The 13,037-nt window shown below is 43.6% G+C and overlaps 1 protein-coding gene across 2 annotated transcripts in view; it reads left to right on the forward strand.

The window, feature by feature from the left end:
• Positions 1 to 13,037, forward strand: part of LOC133368291 (zinc metalloproteinase-disintegrin-like NaMP) — a 111,048-nt gene that overhangs the window by 66,711 nt on the left and 31,300 nt on the right. For both annotated transcript variants that reach the window (XM_061592334.1, XM_061592335.1), the window contains exons 11-14: positions 1,696 to 1,826; positions 5,503 to 5,680; positions 7,974 to 8,063; positions 9,051 to 9,246. In XM_061592334.1, coding sequence (XP_061448318.1) covers positions 1,696 to 1,826; positions 5,503 to 5,680; positions 7,974 to 8,063; positions 9,051 to 9,246 — 595 coding nt within the window. The remainder of the gene's footprint in view (positions 1 to 1,695; positions 1,827 to 5,502; positions 5,681 to 7,973; positions 8,064 to 9,050; positions 9,247 to 13,037) is intronic.

The raw sequence follows: 13,037 nt of genomic DNA on the forward strand, positions 1-13,037 counted from the left end.
GAGCCGGGCAGCTTGGTATCAATTACACCTCATACGTAGACTGCAACCCTACCTCCCTGTTCATCAGCTCCCATTGGTGGTACATGCCCTGGTCACCTCTCGTTTGGACTACTGTAATGCGCTCTATGTGGGGCTACCCTTGAAAACGGTCCGGAAATTACAACTTATACAAAATGCGGCGGCTCGACTACTCACAAACTGTCGTCGCCGGGAGCACATCACCCCAGTGCTGTTCGATCTGCACTGGCTCCCAGTAGTTTTCCGGGCCCAATTCAAGGTGTTGGTATTAACCTTTAAAGCCCTACACGGTCTCGGCCCAGTTTATCTGATGGAGCGCCTCCAATGCCACCAATTATGCTGCCCAACAAGATCAGCCACACAGGGCTTTCTCTCAGTCCCACCAACTAAAACAGCTAGGCTGGTGGGAACTAGAGAGAGGGCCTTCTCAGTGGCGGCCCCCACTCTCTGGAACTCCCTCCCATATGATCTTTGGCATGCCCCTTCCCTGAATGTATTCCGCCAGGCCTTGAAGACCTGGCTTTTCAGACAGGCCTTCGGGACTTCTGGGGAGGGTTAATCTTTTTGACTAATTGCCTGCTACTCTGAACTGTCACTGTTTTACGGTTTTATTGTTGTACTGTATTTATTATGATATATTTTTAACTGAAGTGTATGTCGCCTAGAGTGGCCATCGGCCAGATAGGCGACTTATAAATTAAAATTATTATTATAATTATTATAACAGACATGATCCGTTCATTGCTAGTTGCTCATAAAACTACTGTTTCCAGGGTTTTGGAGGGAAGCTGTCCTAGTTAATGAATAGATAGACATTGCATGATGACATGAATGAATGAACATGGCATAACATAGACTGAGGGTTGTATTCAACTAAGCCCTACTGATTGAAATTAATGAACCTAAGTTACTCATGCCTATTAACTTCAGTGAGTCAACTCTGAGTAGGACTAGCATTAAGTACCACCCAGACTGATCCATCCATCCCTACTCTGTTCTCAAAACTAAAAATCCCGGGGTCCTAGGGAGAAGCTACTCAGTTAAGATAAAAACAATTAAAATATTTTTTTCAAACATTCCACCTGTAAAAAACAAATCATTCCAATACAGATAGACTGGGATAAGATCTCTGCTTAAAAGGCTTGTTGAAAGAAGGAGGTCTTCAGTAGGTGCTGAAAAGAAAAAAGTGATGGTACCTCTGCCTTTTTGCATGTAAAGCATGTGCCCTACAAATGAGCCACAGCCCTTCCCCAAAATCTGTATTGTGTGTGATGTATAGATAGGGAACTAAGCTCGGCTGCAATGCTTTCCCCCAAATTTGCTGTTCCATTCAGAGGTTGGGAATTCGGCGGAGCGGGATTTCAGAAATTATTTTGGGGGGTGGGAGAAATGTACCAAACTGGAATACTCCCAGAATGACTGTGCATCATGATATATTATTACTCTGAGGAGGTAATTGTGAGGAAAAATGGCAGCCACTGGGCCATTAACAGGACAACTGCTATTGGAAAAAACACTGCCAGCATAGTATGCTGACCCTGAAAATGACTAGATCTTCTCCCCTCCCTTCCCCCAACCCCAGCACCCACTTTTCCCCAAAAAAATTCCTTAGTGAACTTTTCTACTTGCCTGTTTCCTGGCAGACTAACAACAGATTCACTGTTCTCCTTTATGCAGGATCACAACACAAACCCAATTGCGATTGGTGCAACCATGGCCCATGAAATGGGCCATAACTTTGGCATGAATCATGACTCAAGCTTCTGTACATGTAGCTCGGGATCGTGCATCATGGCAGCACAACTCAGGTGAGTCCCCTGCACATGCCAGAGGAGTCTAGCAAAACCTGTCATTGCTTTTGAATATTATTGCTGCTAAGCATCTATCAATAAATAATTCAACTAAATGATTAGAAGGGGTTAAGCAGCCCCTCCCCACACTTATTTTCTGCACAAACTGGCAGCACCTTGCAGCTGCTTTTCCATTTTTTTTGAAGGGGAGGGGGAGACTGTTTATCCAGTCCTGCATAACAACTAGTCTGTTCCTCAATGAAACTGACAGATCAAATAATTTGTTCACTGACTTGTTTTGCCTAGTCACAAACAAGTCTTCTCGGGCATTGCTTCAGTTATCTTTTGTGTAAGCCTCTTGCAGCCTTGGTTGAACATGCTGTCAGTTTGTAAGCTGGGGCAGTTGCTGCCAAAGGCTTGGGGTGTTCAGTGCCTCACGTTTTGTGCAATGCTGATAAGAGCAGAAAGCCATTCGTGACATGATTTAATGGAATTTGTGCGTCATCTCTTTTTTTTAATACTGTGAAACAGCTTCTTTGGTATTTCACACAGAAGCATTTGCTTTGAGAATGCCTGTTTTGCCCAACAAACGAGTGCTGAGGTTTCTGGCGCAACTTTGTTATATAATCTTTAGAGAAAACCACGTCTGCTAGCGAGTAGTGTTAAGTAGATCTCTGTTTGGTTTTGGTTTCACAATGTGACTTGGTGGTCAGGGCTCAGCCACATTCCTCTCTCTCTCTTTCTGTGTGCGTGTGTGTGTGTGGTTTGCAAGTTTCCTAAGCTTTGGGACTATTCCTGGGTGGATTTTGTAGTTTATTCCCCTAACAATTAGGGTTGGCGGAGAAATTCAGTTCAGTTTGAATTTAACAAACTTACCTTATTTTCACTTTCTGAAACAATATGTAGACTAAAACAATATGTGGACTTGGGAGGAGGTAACGAGTGGGGTACCGCAGGGCTCAGTCCTGGGCCCAGTGCTCTTCAACATTTTCATTAATGACTTCGATGAGGAGGTGCAGGGAATGCTTATCAAATTTGCAGTTGATACAAAATTGGTAGGGATAGCTAATACCTTGGAAGACAGAAACAAAATTCAAAGGGATCTGATGGGCTGAAAACAACAGAATGAAATTTAACAGGGATAAGTGTAAAGTTCTATAGCTAGGAAAAAGAAACCAAATGCACAGTTATAAGATGGGGAACACCTGGCTCAGCAATACTACATGCAAGAAGGATCTTTGGATTGTTGATGATCACAAGCTGAATATGAGCCAACAGTGTGATGTGGCTGCAAAAAAGGCAAATGCTTTTTTAGGCTGCATTAACAGAAGTATAGTTTCCAAATTGTGTGAAGTATTAGTTCCCCTCTATTTGGCACTGGTTAGGCCTCATCTTGAGTACTGCATCCAGTTCTGGACACTGCACTTTAAGAGGGATGCAGACAAATTGGGACAGGTTCAGAGGAGGGCAACGAGGATGATCAAGGGACTGCAAACAAAGGGGAAACTGAAAGAACTGGGCATGTTTAGCCTTGAGAAGAGAAGACTGAGGGGAGATATGATAGCACTCTTCAACTACTGCCACACAGAGGAGGATCTTGATTGCCCCAGAGTGCAGGACACAGAACAATGGGCTCAAGTTACAGGAAACCAGATTTCAACTGAACATCAAGAAAAACCTCCAAGCTGTTAAGAGTGGTACGAAAATGGAACCAATTACCTAGAGAGGTAGTGGGCTCTCCAACACTAGAGGCCTTCTAGAGGCAGCTGGACAGCCACTGGGTATGCTTTAATTTGGATTCCTGCATTGAGCAGGGAATTGGGCTCGATGGCCTTATAGGCCCCTTCCAACTCTATGATTCTATGAAACACAGCCATCCTTTGACTAATTCAGTTCTCAGAATTTTGCAATGTGATTCTCCAGCCAAGTAATGTGTACCAAAATGCATATACTAGGGTAAACTATACATAGAAATGCATATATAAGCATATTTGAGCATGAGTGCCTGGATGGGCTTTTGTAGTAGTTTCTTCCCCCTGCAATTAGGGATGGGGGAGAATTTTGATTTGGTTCACATTTAAAGGTGAACCTACCCAATTGCCGCTTTCTGAGAGAATACATGAACCAAAACATAACCATCCTTTGAAATTTGCACTTTTCCAAATTTTGCAATGCAGTTCTTCAGCCAAGTAATAGTCCTTACCAATTAAAATTGTTTTAACTATTTTAATATTGTGTATTGTTACCTACCCTGGGAGCTCATGGTGAAGAGTGGGTAAGAAGTCTAATGAATGATGATGATGATCATCATCATCTCATTGTCTGAAGACTACAGAAGAGATGCTTAAATTGTCTTTTTAAAAATATACCCATGCTTGTGTTGTGATGTCATATGGATGTCAGTTGCAGACTTCTTTTTTTAAGGCCTCCGGCTGGATTTATTAATCTGGATGTGCCCTGAGTTTCCTGGCTGAGACTAGAGAAATCGAAGTGCTTTCATCTTGCTTTCATGCAATGCGTAGCTTTCACGGGAATGAACGCTGGTCATCAAGTCACACTGTAAAACTTCAGCAAGAACTCAAAGGGATCTGCAGAATACCAGTGGTCAGCAGAAGTGGGTTTCTCAAAAGTCTAGACAAAGTTGTGCAAGAACCCCTGCACCACAGATTCTCACTAATCTGAGTGGGCCTTCAATCTCCTGGCTTCTGTCTTTAGATTTTGTCTGTCATCCAACATACAGCTTTCACCACCACCATCATCATAATCACTGACAGCATCCTGGTTTTTTAAATTTGTGTGGTGTCTTTGGGAGCACAGCATGCCCTTCTTTGAGGAGTAGGGTATGTTTGCATCTTATATAGCCTCAGTTGGCCAAAACTGCATCAGGAAAACAAAATTTGCAGGATGTCAGTGTATCCATGTGGCTGCTGTGTTTTCCTAATGCTGATAATATGATGAATTAATTAGGTCAATTTAGTGCTGATTAATCTGTTTTTATATATGTTCCATGCCATGCAACTTTGCTTATTGTACTTTTGTATGTTGTACACCGCCCAGGGAGCCATTGGTTATGGGCGGTTTATAAATGAAACTAACTAACTAACTAAATAAATTATTCTGGACTATAGGAAACTACCAAGTCAGACTATTGCAACTGTATTTGTGTAATTGGTTTTTATACTTTGTAGATGGCTTAGAAGCCTAGTATGGCATTAAGTGATATATTAATTAAGTAATATAAATAGTCATAGAATCATAGAGCCGTAGAATCATAAAGTTGGAAGGGGCCTATAAGGCCACCGAGTCCAATCCTCTGCTCAATGCCAGAATCCAACTTAAAGCATATCTGACAGTACTTCTACTTACTAGTCCAGTAAGTAGTCCATCTAGTCCAGTATTATCTGTCTGGCAGAGAATGCAGATCTCTTTGGGTCTTTGCTAAAGGTTTACAGCTTGAATTGATGACTACAATCTAGGGCAGAGATCTTTCTCATTTTATTTATTTATTATTTGATTTATATCCTGCCCTTCCTCCCAGCAGGAGCCCACCTGTTTGCTACCAGGTCTTTTGTAATTAGAGGTAGAACTTACTTGGGACCTTCTATCTGTAAAGCATGTACTTTGCCACTGAGCTATATAGTCCCTCCCAATGATTAGTTGGCATAATTGCCTGCATATCATTTCATCTTTCCAGCTATAAATCTCCCCGGGATTTCAGCTCCTGCAGTCTCCAGGATTTTCAGAAATACATTATGGACCGGACCCCGGCATGTATCATCAACATGCCATTGCCAAAAGATATTGTTGCGACCCCAGTCTGTGGGAATGACTTTGTTGAAGAGGGAGAAGAATGTGACTGTGGCTCTCCAGAGGTATCTTTTCATGAACTATTGTTGTGAAAAGGAACTTGTCAAGAGGTGGGATTCTTATAGACTGTTACGGCTGTTTAGGGCCACATTCACACCATACATTTATTTCACTATTATTCCACTTCAAACAGTCATGGCTTCCCCTAAAGAATCCTGAGAAGGGTAATTTGTGAAGGGTGCTGAGAGTTGTTAGGAGACCCCTATTCTCCTCACAGAGCTACAATTGCTGAAGTGGTTTAATAGCCAGTCCCTCTTCCTAGAAAACTCTGAGAAGTTCTCTATGAAGGGAACAGGGGTCTTCTAGCAACTGTAAGTAGGATTCTTTGCGGGAAGCCATGGCTATTTCAAGTGGAAAAAATGGTGGAATAAATGTATGGTGTGAATGCGGCCTAGGTAGCATCTTGTTGTAGACTGTTTACTAGTGAATGACACAGCTATGTGAACTTTCACATGAAAGTAGTGATGGATTTGAAATGCAAAACCCTAATGTACATTCTCGGATTTTGAGCACAAAATATCCAAATTTCAGATTTTGACATCTTAATTCTGAAATGAGAGGTGCAACTGCCAGTTGATTAATCCAAATAGATAATTAAAATAATTTTAATTGACCATGATTAATTAGGCAGATGATAAGAATTAATTTTTAATTAATGTTTTAATTTTTAAAAATTATTAATGCATATAGAAGTGTAATGTCCTGCACGTGAAGAAAAGGGGAAATGCTTCTTCTAAGATGATGTCATATTGGAAAAAAGAAATAATAATAATAATCATGTGTGCAGGTCATTAATAGTAATTTGGGGCAGGGCTTACCCAAGCCTGGAGTCAGGGCACTCTTGGGCATCTGCTGGGGCCCTGGCATCCAGACAGGGACCACTGATATTGACCCCTGCCCTGGAAATTAGGTCTGTGAGTTGCCATTTTAATGTGCCACAGTGCTCCTGACACAGTATCTCTCTAGGGCAGTGTTCTTCAACCTTGCATCCCCAGATGTTGTCAGACTGCAACTCCCATCAACCCCAGCCAACTTAGCCAATGGCCAAAGATGATGGGAGTTGTAGTCCAACAACATTTGGAGACCCAAGGTTGAAGAACAGTGCTCTAGGGCAGCCTTTCCCAACTAGTGGGCCACCAGATGTTGTTGGACCACAATTCCCATCTTTCCTGACCATTGGCAATGCTGGCTGAGGCTGATGGGAGTTGTGGTCCAACAACATTTGGTGGCCCACTAGTTGGGAAAGGCTGCTCTAGGGCATTGTGGAGAACTTAAACCAGCCACCTGTTACTCACACCACTACTACTAGGGAACCCCACTGATGTAGAAGGGGTCCATCAGAGGACACTTTGCTGAGGAGGCTCCCAAACCAGGAGCCACTCCTGGGTTTACTAAGGTGGGAAGGAAGAGGCACTTCCCTTTCCATTCCTTTCCTTTTGTTTTACCACCACAAAACCCTATGAGTGGAAGCCATTGTTATCTCTCTGGAATGTCCCTGGAATGATACAAGGCCATGATGAAGCATCATTCTAAGAAGGCCTTACAATAATAACTTGGTAACTCCTTGGAGCCAAAGTACCTCAAGGACTACAATGTGTGGACTGGAAAACATGAGCTGCAGTGAAGAGGGAATGAACAAGGAAGGTATATGGCCTGTAGACAAAAGGAAAAGCATCACAGGCAGGGTTATGTGTATGGCATGATTCTGCGGGAACACAGAAGCTCTGAATAATGGCATTGGGTGCAGAATCCTGAACATTTCAGATTTCATTTTAAAAGGAAATAAAATAAATCAATTTGTAGCTCTTATGGCTGTGGGTGTCCTTACTGAAAACGTAGAAGCCAGAGAGGTGCAGTCAGTGTGATTTGCAATTGGCAGGAATAAGTTCACAGTATTCCACATAAACCCATGGGGAGCAAGACCAGAATAAATTAAATTGTACAAAATAAGAGGAAAGAATTGTTATGCAAGTCTGCCTGGTTTGCACAATATATACACATTACAAAATTCAGCTTTTCTTGGCACAGAATTTAAATTAGCTTGGTGCAGAATTTTCATTTTTCATTTTCTCTCTCTCTTTTTTTAAGCACTAAGGACACACAGTTCTAATCAAATAGGCATGTCCCCTTGGTTTACAGCGATTAGCCTTTATTTGCTATATACCCATACTGGATGATGAGTACTGAAGAAATACTCCCCCCCCCCCGTTATAATCCCAAAAGATACTAACTGGAACAGATCAGACAGATTGTCCTGGAAAACCAAGTTCATAATACAAGACTGGTTTTGGTTTTCAGGAATGTAAAAATGACTGCTGTGAAGCTGCAACTTGCAAACTGAAGCCAGGTGCTAAATGTGGATATGGAGAATGTTGTGAAAACTGCCAGGTAAGGCTTTGTTTTCTGTGCTGGAAATATCTCTCAATCTTGCTGTGTATTGATCACATGGGGATACATTCTCTATTTCACTCTGATGCCTGCCTTGATCAGAAGCATTTTTGTTTTGTTTCCTAGTTTCTTTCTGTAGCTCAGTTGAAACTTATTACCATATCCACATAGAGAAATTTCACAGGAGGTTAGGGAACTCTGTTGATTTACTACATAATATAATCCTTCAAGCCATAAGTCACCTCTGCTGATCACATGTTTATCCCTGGGACTAGTCCAGCAATGAATGCATCCAAGTCTTGATTTGGGGAGTCCCTTCTGTGGATCCATTTTGGATTAGAGCCCAGCCTCTACTGCTAAGGTAGCCATGTGGGTGTTCTCCAGATGTTCTTAGACTACAAATCCCTTCAACCCTACTCATCATTGGGCAGTGACCAAGGATTATGGGAGCTGTAGTCCAAGAACATTTGAAGGACACCATGTTGGCTACCTTGGCTCTTTAGGGTCCAAAATGAATCAAATCAAGTCTTTTGACCTCACCAAGCACTCTGATAAAGGGAAATAATGTTACGACAGCATGCCAGGACCTAATGTTCATGGTGCTTGCAGCTCTCCACAGTTCCCAGGATCCCTGTTAATTCCACACTTTTCAATGCCCTTTCCTATCATTTTCCTAACTACACAAGTCTGTTTCTTTTTTTCCCCAAACATGCATTTGTTGCTGTAGGACAACAGAACCCTTTAACCCACTTTCCCAGTATGTGCTTGAATCCCTCCCACAAAATACTGCGAGCCTGGAGGCATCTCCTTGAGCAGATTCAGGCATGGTTGGGATGTCCATCCTTCTCTAGCTGGTAGTCCACATGGCAGAGGAAGAGGAGCCTTCCCAGTAGAATGGAAGAACAATGATAATTTCTATTTGATCTCTCCCACTGCTACATATGATAAATAATAACAGACTGGAGGACCTTTCACTTTGCCCTACAGCTTAGAAGAGCAGGAGCTGTATGCCGACCAGCTAAGCATGACTGTGATCTGCCAGAACTGTGCACAGGCCGCTCTCAACAATGTCCCATCGATCGCTTCAGAGTGAATGGATATCCATGCAAAAACAACCAAGGCTACTGCTACATGGGGAAGTGTCCCGCCTTGAAGGACCAGTGCATTGAACTTTGGGGACCAGGTGAGTGAACCCTGGAATTACTGAACATCTGTGTTGAAAAAGACTAAGGTTGCAATCCAACACATACTTACCTGGGAGTTAGGGCTGATTCACATGGTGGTTAAACTTCGGAGTAAAGATGCATTGGCATTGCAATAGATTTGCAAGGTTCACACTTCCCACCTTCCAGTCTGCTGTTTCCCATTCACACAATTGACATTCTTCTGGAAAGGTTTAATATAGCTGCTTCCTTGTGAGCCTGTCCCCAAATTTACATGTTTAGTCCCTCTGGAGTATCCACATTGCTAATGGAAAAGGGGAGGGCTTTTTTGTCAGCTTCATTGTTTCTTGTCAATTGCAAACTGAAGCTGGGAGAGTGTGGGGGATGCAATAGACACACAAAAAACTTTTTCTGTCAGTTTCATTTCCTCCTGCAATATTTATAGTAAAACCCCTGTTGCTGCTGGAGAGCCGCGGAGGCACTGCTGTTGCTACTGCCCAGCCTGGCTTTCAGCAGGAGCCCAGCAACCATGGCTGCCGCATCAGTAAGCACTGCCAGGCCATGCAGGCGGCAGTGACAGCTGCAGCCAGCACTTACCCAGGCAACACCATTGAGCCTCAGTCTGTCTGCTAGGCATCCACCCCTGACTCCTTAGACCATGGCAGTTGCCGCCGAGAGGCTGAACTGAGGAGGAAAGCCCCTGGAACTAGCCGAGGTGGAAAAGCAAGACAAGTACCTGCAGCAATATTTATAGTAACCCCCCTTTTTAAAATTAAGTACGTATGTGTGTGCACGCCTTCTGTCACACCAGGGGAAAGATGGGGGAAAGGAAGGCTAGAGCGACCAAAAGTGGCTGGTTAAGCCGATGGAAACAAAATGAAACTCATTGAGAGTTTGGTGGGCAGAGTAAGGGGAGTACCCAGCAAAAACACTTTGGAACAAAGCATCCGCATGCAGGAACACAGCGAAGCAGAGACGGTTTTTCCTTCACTTTTCCTTCGGATTTTCAGGGCATTGGTTTAATACAGATTTAACGGGGAAAGCAGCAACATACTTTCGCCTTAGCTGCAATCTCATGTGAATCCTGCGAATTAAACAGGGATGCAAGTAGCACCAATCTCACATTAAGTCACCATGTGAGCCAGCCCTTAGTCCCATTGAACCAAATGGAGCTTACTTCTGAGTAGACATGTATCTGATTGCAGCCTAAGTCATAATGTCCATTACTTGTCCCTTTTAACTGGGGGCATCCCCTATTTTATCCTCTTTATATCTGGTAAATAATTGTTCCTGTTTCATCCCTATTTTTTTTCCTTTTGGGGGATGGCTTGCTAAATCTGTAATTTACATTTCTAGGCCATTTTAGGACAGAAATCATTTGGCAGGAATGAAAACAAATCAGAATACAGTAAAACGACAAAATACATCTGATACAAATCGCTTTATAAAAAAAACCGAGAAGAGAGGACAAGAAACTGTACTGCAACAGATCAATTTAAAACTGAGAGCAGAGGGACAAAATCCACAGAGTTAAAACAATATAAGGCCATAGCATGATTTGAAAGACATTGTAAAATTAAAGAAAGGTGTTTGTTTGGCACTGGAACAATATTAAAATAGGTGCCAGATGGGCCTCTCTGGGAAGGGCATTGATTTAAAACCTTGAGGGACACCCCCCCTCTCATGGTTTGAGAGGATTAGGGTTGCCATTCTTCAGGGTTTGGCTCCCTCCCAAAAATCTCTGTTTTAGTGTCTGGGTGGGTCTCCAGCACACATCAGTGTGAATTCATGTATATGAACACTAAGGCCAGCCTCCCATTTCATATGCTAAAGCTACTGACATATATTTTGAATGGTTCATAATAAGACCATTATGTTTTTCACATACCTCCTTAACCAAACAAAACTATACCCCCTGTGCTTTTAAATTAACAGAGGAGAGGCTATTGCGGATCAAATCAATTCCACAGATGGAGTGGAACCTTTAGCAATTTGCACATAATTCCATGAGAAACGTATTCAGCACAAAGGCACAGCCCAAGTTTTCAACCTGTTTTCTGTTGGGAAAGGAAGCAAAAAAAGAGGGGAAAGGTTTTGCTTTTACTTTTACAACAGAGAGTCCTCCCCTGAGAAATAGGAAGGAGTGAGAATTTATCTCCATCATAATAAATTAAGGAACCAGTTCTCACATAATTAAGGCAATATTGGCCACTAGTCTATGGGCAGAGACCAAAGCCCGGTGGTAGACCACCTGCTTTGCATGTGTAAAGCCTCAGCTTCAGTTCTTGGCATCACCAGTTGAAAGTATCTGGTACCAGGTGATGGGAAAGCCTCTCACTGCTATAGAGAATAGGGAAAGAACAGTATGAGCTACATGGACAAATAATCTGACTTAGTGTCAGGCAGATTTTTAATATTAGCGGAGGGTCCATAGCCCAGTGGTAGAGCACATGTTTTGCATTCAGAAAAGGAAAATTCTCCCTGGGGACCTAAATCTATGTCAGTGGATCTTCATACCACTGCAGTAGTGGATGTCTTGATGGGGCGGCGATGCTCACATCGTCACAGTTGGTCACATCGTTGCTGCTTTCCAAGAAAGAGATGGGGAGGGGTGAAGTGGCTCCATGGTTGGCATGGTGCAAACACACCAGCAGGGACATCAGATTGGCTTCATTATCATGCCATTATAATTGTCCTGGCCAACCCCGTTAGATTCAGACTCAGACTCACTGGTATGTTTTTCTCTGTTATGTTTAATGCAACATCTAGGCTGAGACCATTTCATAGATCAGCTTACAGATAACACAGCTCTCTGAGACTCCACAAGGCATAGCTAGGCATGGCTACTCAAGCAAAGATGTTGTCGCAGCAACTCAACTCTTCCCCTGAGACCACTTAAGTAGGCTCGGGGCGGGCTCTCTACTTGCACAGGAGCTAGGGCTGTGCTCTGTATTTGGCCAAGACCCATCCCAAATCAGGCCTTGTTGGAGGCATTTGGTCTTGGCTGAGTCGGGTTGAGATAGACCTGGTTCTCTACAGGTCAGGTACAGTGGCCCAGAATGATCTAGGGCTATCAGGGGGCAGGGCATATGGCAGAAAGAAGAGGCATGCATGTGCGGGAAGAAGGAGAGAAAATGGGGAAAGGAGGCATCTCTTCATGGGAGAAAGTAGGTGCCTTTCCTGCCTGACCTCTCGGTCCTTCTCGCCAGGCCTCCCCAAGCCCCGCGACCTAAATCCCATTTGTGAGCATCTTCCCTACATGCAGGGAAGCCACTCACAAAGGGGCAGCACCCAGCAGTAGAGAATCCTCTTGCTTATTGGCTGATAAGTGGAAGGATTCACCCTTTGCAGTGTCAGTCTCTGCTAGTTCGCGAATGGCTTCCCTGCATACAGAGAAGCTGCTCACGAAGCAGCAGCGACTGGCAATGCTCAGGGTGGAGTTGTCCTGCTTACCAGCTGGTAAGCAAAATGATTCCATCCTGCGCTGGTTGTATCTGCCTGTTCTCAGGGGGTAGGGAGAAGATGTCATGTCTCCTCATCCTCCCTCCCAACCAAATTTTTATTTTTTACAAGCCCCTTAGGACTATTCCCCAAATAGTTTTGGAAATGGGTCTGGAGCAAGGTGAATGGTCCCCTCTTTGGAACAGGGCTGATTGGCCCTTCCTAGAGTCCACAGATTGGAGCCATGGGGCGCATAGGGCGGGCTGTGCACAGCCCTAGCGAGAAATATCTCCCACGGGATTGGGCAAGCAAACGTGCACTCCTCCTCAGATGTTGGGGAGATGGTTCTGTCTGTTTGTGCCTGCTCATT

The sequence above is a fragment of the Rhineura floridana genome, chromosome 12 (genome assembly GCF_030035675.1).
Source record: "Rhineura floridana isolate rRhiFlo1 chromosome 12, rRhiFlo1.hap2, whole genome shotgun sequence".
Classification (NCBI taxonomy): Eukaryota; Metazoa; Chordata; class Lepidosauria; order Squamata; family Rhineuridae; genus Rhineura; species Rhineura floridana.